This window comes from Leptonychotes weddellii, chromosome 4 (genome assembly GCF_054177405.1).
Source record: "Leptonychotes weddellii isolate Sample4059 chromosome 4, ASM5417740v2, whole genome shotgun sequence".
Classification (NCBI taxonomy): Eukaryota; Metazoa; Chordata; class Mammalia; order Carnivora; family Phocidae; genus Leptonychotes; species Leptonychotes weddellii.
In genome coordinates, this window is record NC_138372.1 from 113,105,951 (window position 1) to 113,117,714 (window position 11,764).

The 11,764-nt window shown below is 38.7% G+C and overlaps 1 protein-coding gene across 3 annotated transcripts in view; it reads left to right on the plus strand.

The window, feature by feature from the left end:
• Positions 1-11,764, plus strand: part of LOC102733166 (phosphatidylinositol 3,4,5-trisphosphate-dependent Rac exchanger 2 protein) — a 197,125-nt gene that overhangs the window by 73,113 nt on the left and 112,248 nt on the right. For all 3 annotated transcript variants that reach the window (XM_081816086.1, XM_081816084.1, XM_081816085.1), the window contains exons 5-6: positions 2,642-2,743; positions 6,486-6,647. In XM_081816086.1, the coding sequence (XP_081672212.1) occupies positions 2,642-2,743; positions 6,486-6,647 (264 nt within the window). The remainder of the gene's footprint in view (positions 1-2,641; positions 2,744-6,485; positions 6,648-11,764) is intronic.

An 11,764-nucleotide genomic window follows, 5' to 3' on the forward strand; every position in this document is an offset into this window, starting at 1 on the left:
TCTCTACTCTTTATAATTTAGCCTTTCTTTTTAGGGGTCACTCCAGTGACTGTTTAACTTAGTTCAGTTGGTGATTTGTCAGTTAACTGTCTTGTCTGTGGATCTATGTGTGAGTTTGGGGGGTGCGGGAGACATTCAGAGGGCAGGCAGTTTTCAAGTCAGATCTGGATTTTTCTTTCACTGGGGATACCCTCCCTCCCCTTGGGTGTTTTCTGCATGTGCACAGTCTGGCACCTGCTCCAAGGAGGGCTGCAATCTCAGGCTAACAGAACTGTGGGCATTCTCCATTTTTCTTATGGAGTGTGCTCATTTTATTGGCAACACCCCCAGGTGTGAGACTTTTATTCTCTGCAGCCCCATCTGGAAGCCCCATCCGGTTTTCAGGGCCCCTGTCATGGGGCCACCACAATAGAGCCACTGTTCAGGGTGCGCTGGGGAAGGTGGGGGAGGGGGAGGCAGGGGGAAGGTGGGAGAAGCTCAGGTGAGGATGCCATAGACTCCCACCGTTCTTACCTGAAAATTCAGCAGCTTTTCATGAATAAACACATCTCAATTTTTTGTTTGACTTTAGTTGATTTCCCGAGCCCTGAAATTGATATCTTTGACAATTTTGCTGAGTATTAGTTGTTTTTTGGGAAGAGGATTTACTGATCCCTTTTCTCTGCCACAGCCAGAAGAAGCTCTATGCCACTAAAATTTTAGGGCCCTTTATATAAAGTGTTAGAACTTTGTCGTCTTAGTGAATCCATTTCACTCTCAGCAGAGCTGACTGTTTGCCTTGGTCTAGTTTATTGACTGAATTGTGTCAAGCCCTGCCAGTAGTCTCAGAGGAGTGCTGGTTTTTAGATGATCCTACAGCACAGTCTGGTAGCAAACCTGGGCTTTTATAATTCCTGCCCTGGCACTCAGTGGCCACTAATTACCCGAATGACTTTAGGAAATTCATTATATTGCTGGTGTCATTTTCCATCTCCATAAAATGGGGATAATAACAGTCACCCTTGGGAAAACCGGTAAGAGTTTACAGATTTGGTGGTGGTATTATTTGGAGTACTTGGATATATGCTGTCACCTCAATAAGTTGTCATCATCAGGGAAATCTCTGGGAGCTCAGGGAGAAGACATTCTTTATGTACACATTAGGAGAGAGCTGGCTTTCATAAGCCAGTCTAAAGTGGCAACCAATGTCTGCTATTATGAAGACAGTTCATAATCTATACCGTACTATTAGACAAGGAATTAACAGTGTGTTAAGCCGTCATGAATTTCTTAGGGTGCTTCAACCCAGAGCTAGGTAAAGGCGGTGGCCGCATTTGTAAGGGGTGCTAACTTGTGTAGGGATACTGAAACATCACCGGAAATATAGTGAGATGTACATAGATGTGTTTCACATGGCTCCCCTGGGGACAATACCATGCAGAGTTGGAAAGAATATTTTGATAAACTGATTGCAATAGGGGATGAGGCCCTCAAAGAGCATGCTTGAGTCAGAACGCTTCTTTGCTGCCCCGTCTTCTAAAGTGCCTGGGTGAAGTTAAAGTCATGGTGTTAGTTTTGCTGACTTGAATACACAAATTGCTGCTAAAGCCAAGTTGCTCAGGTCAGTGGGGCGGTTGTTCTGCTACCCTCAGTCTTTCCTTTTCATCCTTTCCTGCTCAGCACTTGGTCTCTCTTCTCAATGAATATAGGACAGTAGTAGTCTTAAAATGGTGGTCTAAAGGTTGATGAATCATCAGTATGATATTTGAGGGGCCCTTTTCTCCCTTTACTACGTATTTGTTAACTGCTTTCTTTTTGCCAGTTACTCTGATAGACATTGCAGAAGCAGGATTTGGCACAAGTTTCAAACCTTTTTTTATTGATGGTCAAACTATAAACCAAAGACCAGATGCTTCAGGCTTTTTTTTTTTTTTTTAAATGAGAGTTGATTTTCTCTTCTATTTCATCTTACTCTGCTGATTTTGAGATTTCTCCATTCATCTTGCCTCTCTGGGGATCATATCTGACCTCCTTCTCTGAGATTGGCTGGCCAGTTTCATTGGTGAGGTGTTATAGCTGAAAGTGACTTAGCAATCACTTCGTTGAAACATGACAGTTTGACAGGTTTACAGGCAGGAAAACTAGCATTCTGAAATCAACCCAAGTTACATCACTAGTCAGTGGCAAAGCACGTATAGAACCCAGTTGTCTCTAGGCCTGCTCTTTACCCCACAACACAACACCACAATTCAACTACAACACAACTCCCTTTATAAGTAGGATTGATCTGTGTATCTTTGTGTCTATTACTTATTCATCCATCAGTCCATTCATCTGTCTGTCCATCCATCCATCCATCTACCCACTCATCTATCTATTCCTCCGTCTCTATCCTATCTCTTTTTCCTCAGACTTCATAGTCAGGAGAATATATAATAATTAATATTCAAAACATTTTGGTTTCTATAACTAATACGAAATGGAAAAATACTTCTCTTTGTCTTCTGTAAATGGTATTTGTGATTGCAAGGGCTCATCTCAGAGAAAGAAACTGTATGGAGACAGGCTTTCACAAGTTTTAGCAGAAGATTTTATGATAGAAGAAAATTTCATGGCTTCAGGTTTAAAAAATCGTAATTAATTATTTTTATCTCCACTGCAGAACTGCATGCTACTTGGAGGACGGAAGAACACAGATGTTCCCCTGGAAGGATATTTAGTAACACCAATACAAAGAATTTGCAAGTACCCTCTCCTTTTGAAGGTATTTTATGTGTTTATTTCACTGTAGTATTTTCCTTGTACCTGCATATTTTGCTGATGGTCTTTAAAAAATTTTTGTTTTTTTTTTGTTTTTTAAAGATTTTATTTATTTATTCATGAGAGACAGAGAGAGAGACAGAGGCAGAGGGAGAAGCAGGCTCCCCGCGGAGCAGGGAGCCCGATGCGGGACTCGATCCCAGGACCCTGGGATCATGACCTGAGCCGAAGGCAGACGCTTAACGACTGAGCCACCCAGGCGTCCCTAAAAAATTTTTGTTTTAAATAATCTGATTTTCTAAAGAAAGGGCAGATCATGGTTACTAGGGAAAATAGCTATTTTGTCACATATGTATGGATTAGGAAACAAATCTTTTGGGAAAAGAGACTTTTAGTGCTCTTTGTAGAAAACATACTTGTTTGAGTTTTATTTAGAGTAAATGCATTAGTTTCAAGATAGATCCCATTAAGTACCTTATGACCAGTTTATATCGCATTTTATCTACAGGGTTCTTTATCTTAAGTAAATCTACTGTTGGTGTATTTTTTGACTTCCCCTAACATTGGTGTCTTCTTGATGCTAATGAAGTTAAAGTGAAGATTACATAATTTCAGAGCTTGATTTTTGAATCAGTATTATAGGGAATGGTATGGGTCACGTGGGACAATAAATGATAGGACGTAGAATGACAGTGCTAAGCAAATGCTGCCTCTGGATGACAGGATATGTCCCATTAATGGTCGTAGGCCCATTGCCTCATTACAATGACCAAAAGTGTTATTGTGAAAAACATATTATAATGTGCTAATTATGCTTGTACTGCAAAAGCATGCGAATAGATTAGAATAGCAATTCTGGAAGTGGTGGTTTTGGAACTATAACAGCAGGATAGGCAGTTTGGGATAGTGGTTGAGCACATGAGCTCTGAGTTCAAATCCTAAGTATTCTGCTTACTAGCTGTGTGACTGAACACATAATCTAACCCCTTAAAACCTTGGCTTTTTATTAATGAAACAGAAATAATGATGATGGAATTGTAGCATATATCTGTAAGAATGTGTATAATGGATATGTATATCTGTTTGTGTATGTGTGTATATACATATATATGCATATGGAAAAGGTATTACATAAAAATAGTAATTGAGGGGCGCCTGGGTGGCTCAGTTGGTTAAGCGACTGCCTTCGGCTCAAGTCATGATCCTGGAGTTCCTGGATCGAGTCCCACATCGGGCTCCCTGCTCAGCAAGGAGCCTGCTTCTCCCTCTGACCCTCCCCCCTCTCATGTGCTCTCTCTCTCTCATTCTCTCTGTCTCAAATAAATTAAAAAAAAAAAATAGTAATTGAACTGTTTTATGCAAATCATTTAGCACAGCATGTACTCCATATGTTAGCTATTATTACTCAAATATATTTGATTCTGATTTATTTTAATAGATTAACTACTACTTGCTCTCTAAATTTTTAAAATACTCCAATATGCTATGCACATATTAACTGGTGTTCTTATTGATTTACTTTTTGAGAAACAAATGTAAGGAATTTGAGCTAAAAATACATTTTTTTAACTACAACTTCCGTGAGTTGCATAACTGGGTTTTTGTTAAAATTTCTTTGAAAACAATTTCTCCTTATTAAAAAGCAAGTTAAAATTGCTTGGTTAAGCCATAGAGAGAAGCTAACATGGGTATCTCCAGTTCTGCAGAGCTTTAGTGTGGTCTTCAGAAGGTCAGGAGGTTTGGTGCAAACCTGACTCCTATCTTTCTGAGAGTCCTTTCAGACTCCTGACTTGGTGACTCAGATCGCTTCAGCTATTCCTGGACCTGATTTTGGAATCCCGGGCATTTGTTTGTTTTAAGAGTCAGAAGGGATAGTGATATTAAGAGAAACACATCATGCTAGGTATTTGTTCTAAATAGCTTCTGGATAGGGATGACCACCGGATGGGGTTGGCTGAGCTGACCTCTCAAAAGATAGAATCATGGGCACATCCTTGCTTCGGAAGAAAAAGATCAACTCAGAGCACCTTCGAGAAGTGGAAAGATGACATCTTTCCCCCTCTTTGGATGATTATCTTCACAAAGAAACGTGAAGAAACTATTCACTGGTGTAGTAGATAAGTTGGTGTTGATAGTTTTGTTGTTGTTGTACCACTGTGCTGATAATCTCTTTGATTTTGGATGGTTTTATTTATTCAGAGAAAAACATTAGGGGATTAGGCTGTGTGTTAAAGAAAAGGTCGTATTTGTGGAACTTGAAATTATTGGTTTGGCCAAGCAGCACAGGGTTTTATTTATTTATTTTTTTAAAGATTTTATTTATTTATTTGAGAGAGAGCATGAGGGGGGAGGGTCAGAGGGAGAAGCAGACTCCCTGCCGAGCAGGGAGCCCGCTGCGGGACTCGATCCCGGGACTCCAGGATCACGACCTGAGCCGAAGGCAGTCGCTTAACCAACTGAGCCACCCAGGCGCCCCCAACATAAGTTTTTTTTTTTTTTTTTAAAGATTTTATTTATTTATTTGACAGAGAGAGACACAGCGAGAGAGGGAACACAAGCAGGGGGAGTGGGAGAGGGAGAAGCAGGCTTCCCGTCAAGCAGGGAGCCCGATGCGGGGCTCGATCCCAGGACCCTGGGATCATGACCCGAGCCGAAGGCAGATGCTTAACGACTGAGCCACCCAGGCGCCACCCCAACATAAGTTTTTAAATCTTGTCTTGGGTGTTAGCTCCACAGAATGGAGTGTGAACATACTGAATGCAGGGTCAAAGGGTATGACAGCATTTTCAACAGTAACAGACCTCAAGAGAGCATAACAACTGCATATTTTCCCACTGTATGTTAAGAATTAAGGAAATTCTTTTGAAGACTTGCCTCAGGATTTCTGTGATTGTGTTAGTTACATGATGATGGCAACTGTAGTAAAGAAACAAATGACTAATTAAAAAGCAATGTGGTCACAACTGTCTAGACAGTGGCTGAATATGTTTAATTTTGTGCTTCTAAACAACAAACAGAACCTTTTAATATATTTAAAAGATTAAAGATCACTCTTGCTCTGATATCCTGAATGGAAAAAACCATAAAATGCCAAAAAAAACCCCAAAATCAAAACAAAACAAAAAAAAGCTCTTGAGGGGCATATGGCAATTCATTCATTGCAGAAAATGAACCTGAGTTATTGGTGAAAATAGCGTAAATTGTTCCTTTAGTGATGGAGTATCGTGGAACTTATAAATTTATTTTGCTAGAGTGTAAGACATTATTTAAAAATTTTGCTTTACTTCTGACATGTTTTTATAGTTTCTCAAAAGTGTATTAGAAAATAAGGCATTTAAATTATTTTTGAAATTATGGGACATATTTATTTAAAGGCTTACTGTTCTGTTAAAGACTCTAGGAAGACATATAAAGTTGTATTTCTGTTGGAACAGCGGTCAATCTTATAAAAAAATTACATGCTGCCGGTGAGATATTTGACAATTTGAAAGGAGAAATCTAATTTAGTTTCTGAAAACAAAATAATTTAAAGGCCAAAAATTAAAGGAGCTGCAAGATGTGTATCAGAGTGACGCATATCCATTGGTTCAACCTTTCCTTTTTAATCTTAATCTTAGTGGAGTTTGTGATGTCACTTCTGCAAGTGGCTCTCACGATTTCTGCAGTTTTCATTTCCTGGTCAGTCTGAACCTGCTGTACCAGAAAGCTGAAGATCAAAGGGTGATTTGTTTTTTGTGTATAAACAGGAGTTGCTGAAGCGGACTCCGAGGAAACACAGTGACTATGCAGCAGTAATGGAAGCCCTCCAAGCCATGAAAGCTGTCTGTTCTAACATAAACGAGGCCAAGAGGCAGATGGAGAAGTTAGAAGTCTTAGAGGAATGGCAGTCTCACATTGAAGGCTGGGAGGTACATTCACTCTACTCAGCAATGGAGCTTAAAATAGTTTTGTTACATCTTATGCTGTGTGTAGAATTGTGGACATTGGATGGAACCATAAATGGTCATTTTCCCAGATAATGTCAGAGAGCTGTAACCATTTCTGAAAAGTGCTGTCATTATTATTTTTTAAATATCTTTAAAGTGGCAGTTAATTGACTTAACATCAACCTGAAAGCTTTGTGATAGAGCCATCTAATACTGTGTGGGTTATAAGCTTTGGTAGTTCAGTATTTGTGCATCTTGATTATCCTTTTTCCTGCCTTCCTTTGGTCCATAAGTACATAGCCTGAATCCTGGAGAGAGTAAGGACGGGGAATAATGCTCCATATGTGTTCTATGATAGTGTTATTTTCAGATTCTAAATTAGGTGTTTGATGAGGAATTTCATTTTAAGCTCACTTAATCTCTAAATTTGAATTTCTTCATTTCTTAAATGAAGGAACCGTCTATGATGTGATTTTTAAGGTCCATTCAAGATGGTAAGTTTTATGGACTTATGATTCATTAGAGAAAGATTTTTTTAAATGATAAAGCAAACGAAGAGTGATATTCAGAATCTGTAATATGTTTTCATCTATGGTAACTTTGAATCCCCATTAGTACATGGGGTTGGAGCCCCGTATTATTTTAGTGCTGTATAAAGCACAAACTAAAATTTTGTCTTTAAATTGGCTTAACTGAGAAGAGCATGAGCTTTCAACTAGGATAATTTATTTTTATAAAGTAAGCAATTAAGATTTTTTTTAAAGGTATAAAGAAGATTTAAAATGTTTCCAACCAAATAATGTATCACACAAAGTCAAGTGGATTGCTTTTTATCTTTAAGACGTTATAATTGACTGATTTGTTTCATATCTTCAATATGTTGGTTTCCATTTAGATCTAAAATTATACCCACTCAGATCTGCAAAGAAACCTCAAACGTTGACCTCCGGGAATTCCCCTATTTATCCACCCTTCACCATGAAACTTTTCAAATGCTACCTGGGATCTAAGCTTTCTTCTCATCTATATTCTTTCATTTCAAGTGTCCAGGGTGACCTCGTATTTCAGCATGAATGCTACTTATTTCAGTCAATTAAAATGGTTGTGTGTTTTACAAATGATTCATGTTGATAATTCCTTTCCTGGGGAGTGGTTGTCCTGCTGGGTTGAGACAAATGGACTGAAGTTTGCTTTTGTCGTTCTATTGTCACTTGAGCATTGGAAGAAAAACCGAACTTGCTTTAAATTGCAAGGTTTCTCATTGATATCTGCCAGGCCTTTTCCCAAAACGAAACCTCACAGATTCTTCTCGGTACTCTAGGGAAATGGAATCTGTCATAATTTTGTTCCTCCTCAGGTATATCCTAAAAATTGTGTCTACTGCAGAAATAAGAGATTCTTTATAAAGTGTTGATATTTCTTGCACTGGGCATGCCAGTTACTCAAAGGAAGAATGTGTGTGGATCATACTATGTCCATATACAGCCCGTAACAGTGCGTGCCTCAATCTCACCAGCCTCACTGTATTTACAACAAACAGAGCGCAAGAGGAAAATGGGGCATCGGGACAGAGGAAACGGGCTGCAGGAAATCAGATATGACTACAGTTCTAGCATGCACAGAGGAGATCATATGAGTGTTGGGTCTCAAAAAGGGCAGCAGTGCAGATTCTACTGAGGTCGGATTTGAATATGATTGCATAAGACACAGCACAGCCATGCTGCTTTGGGGAGTTTTGGGATGTTGAGGGAATGCAGCTTGGAGGAAGGCTCAGCCAACTGGTTGGCAACTTGTGATAAGAATCTGATTCCCCATCTCAGTCCACCGCCTTGGAGAGAGGTGGGGAAAGCTATTATAGTACTCAGGCCTGGTCCCTTCCTGGAAGCTTAGGAGAAGCTTCTGATAGGACTCCAAAGGTGCCCAGGACCAAGGGGTAGTTCTATAGGATGAATGCAGGCCCTGGGAGGGACGGGGGATAAAGGGCTTTCTTTGAATTGCAAACAAGGATTAAGGCTCAGCTTGCAGACAGTTTTGTGTATGTTTAGAGTAGCTCTAGTGGGATTAGGCCAGGGCCAAGGGCAGATGTCAGGTGGCATGTCCACCAAGAACAGAGAGTTCCTTAAAGAGCCTTTGAGGTGAGAAGTCTTGAGCTAAGGCTAGGGAACAGCTCCCTGTCTAGTTACTTCCCCGAGTTCCTGCAGACCTTTTACAACCACCTTAGGGATGACACCTTTGCTCCAGTAACTAAAATTTCTTGAATGGTAGGTATCTGAGTCTGATACACCATGAATTTGCATTATTTCCACTTTAGGTGGATTATTTATTTCAAGTAAGTCATTTAATTATCCAGGGTCTTTTTTTCCCATTAATCAAATGAAGGCTTTCTATCGTAAAATCTGTCAGGTATCTTGCCTACCTAGTATTTTGTGCTATAAATGATCATTACATTCCTTTATGCGGAATTTAGGTCAACAAGTGATTGAAATCTGTGGTTCCCAAATCAGATGACATAGTGCAAAAGCCTGACTTTTGAGCAGACTTCGTCTCTAGTCCGGACTCTAACCCTTAGTTGGGATGGTGCATCAGACCTCTCCCACATACAATGTGGGTTATTGCAGGAGTCAAACGAGATACTTTGAATACTGTAAAATGCTATGCAAATGAGCAGTATTTTAAAGCTCTGGTTCAGTGGTAGGATTTTACCCTTGAGCAGTTCCCGTTTGTCTAATATATGCACCTGTCTACTGGAGGTGTTCTATCACTTCAGTTAAGTTTAGATAGTTTCAAGCCACAGAAACTAGAAGAAAAATTAATTTAAAAAGATATGGGGTAGTTCACAGAATCAATAGAAAAGCTACACTCTCAAGGGTGTCTAGGCAGCCGAAGCTGGTAGGCAGGCTCATCAGTGCCCTAACTAAAATGGATAGGCTCTAAAAATGTTTTCCACCCTTATATTACATCACTCAAGATTCAAGATCAAAATCTAAGATTCCTCTAGTCTTGCCTGGGCAAATTTGCTTAGGACAGAGGACACTGGTCCTTGATTGCCAATCATCCACTTTCCTTTTGAGGGAAGGCTGATCTTCCATTGTACGCAAACTTGGTGAGCCTTTAACAGTTTGCTGAGGTATTATAATCCCCACTACACAGATTTAAAAAAAGAGGGCCATATAACTTACCCCAAGTGCTTACAACTAATGGATGGCAGAGTTTAATATGAAAATAGACAGACTGGTTCTAAACCCTATATTCCTTGTCACCATGTAATATTATACCTACACAGATAAAAACTTAGCTAATTCTTTAGATTAAGTTGATTGCTTGCCATTTAAAAGTAAGTTGATTAAAGAAATTAGGTTTTTGTCAGCATTTACCTAGTGACTGCCATTACAGAAGATCTGGAGTTTAATTGCTCATATTTGAAGTTCTGCCTTTTATTAGTATAATTTATTATAGCTCAGTTTCATGTCTTATCCAACATATAGTACATTGCACAAGATATTCTACCAAAAGTAATTGTAGGGCAATGATCAGTGTGCTTGGAAAGGGAAGTTCATTAGCTGTTTAATCAGAGTCACTGATTCATTTCATAGAACAGGACCAGTCTCAGTCTTGGTCTGCTTTTTGGCTGATTGATGGTGTTGTAATGGTAACTCTAATCTTTGGAGTCATAATGAACTGTATCGACAAGGGAGTATTAATAAGCATTATGTCACTTGGTAATTCAGCTTTACATCCATGATAGGCCTGTTTGGAATAGATCTCTCAAATCTGAAAAAAATTATATTAAAAGATAAGAAGGAGAATTAATAATATATGAAGGTATTGGAAAAAATAAGATCAAAATAGTTACTGTGTTTTAGGAAGTAAAAAGAAACAAATTTGACACCTCTTGGATACCTTTTTACATGGAGAAATATAATGGTACAAGACCATTTTAACATCCATTTGCTGCTTTACATATGATTAAGTTTGTGTCTGATAGTGTATTGACTTCAAGTCATGTTCTCTTACTTCATGAGTGTGAGTCTAACAGAGGTTGTGATGAGATCTGTTTCTTTTTTCTTCTCTACAAGGCGATTTGGTAGATACAAATTTGTCTACTGCCTTGAGGCAGAATTGATTTGTAGACAGCCCTTGTTATTTAAGGATATGTTTGGGAAAAAGAGCATTGAAAGTCAATCTACGTAGAAAGGGGAACAGAATTTTGTAAGTGGGAGGGGGGAAGCTTCATTGGGACTTCATTAAAATGAACATTTATGTTATTAGTTTTATCTAATATATGACAGAATCTAGGTTATAACTTCAGTTAATAAATTGAATCTCAAAAAGAGTGAATCAAATGCTGAATCTCTTGTGGGTGGGGGCATACATTTTATGACATTATATGATAAAATGATGTGGTATTCTTCATTTCATGTTTAACTTTTCTAGTAGTTTTAAAAGATTTTTTGAAAGAATATTCAAATGCTTCATTCATTTTCTTGAGACACTCCTTTGATATTGAGACCATTCTCTTATGAAACGCCCATCTAGTTGTCATTCTTGTCAATTTTCTTCCACAGTGAGTGGGTCTAGCTCTTGTCAGATCTTCATCTGTCAGTGCTTTGCATACGATTGGGGGAAGTTTCAAGGCCTCCTGTCATCTTTCATCTTTGCCAAGATTATGCCTTCTCTCTGCAGTCTGTGTTTTTATGGTACTGACATTCAACATTTAGTTGACAAGATGAATGAGGTAGACTCTGGTGTTAAGCAGGGAGAGCCAACAATGGGGTCAGATAATTAGTGAATAGTTTCCTATTATAATGATTTTTGCCACCTCATAGCTGCAAAGAATCCGTAATGAACCTTTATATAACCTATTAAGAGAACTTGTTAACATAAAAAGATTTAACCTTTCAAATAGTCCAGATATGATTTAGCAATATTATTTTTATTAGGTCTGCTCAGAGGCAGAGATTTGTTCTATTATTGCAGTGCTTCATAAATCATGATTTTAGTGTTTGAAGAAATACTGGAAATTAGAAAAGGAGCCATAAAATAAATACACACGCTTCTGACTGTCTTTTCTGGGTGTCGTCATTTTCTGAAAGCATACT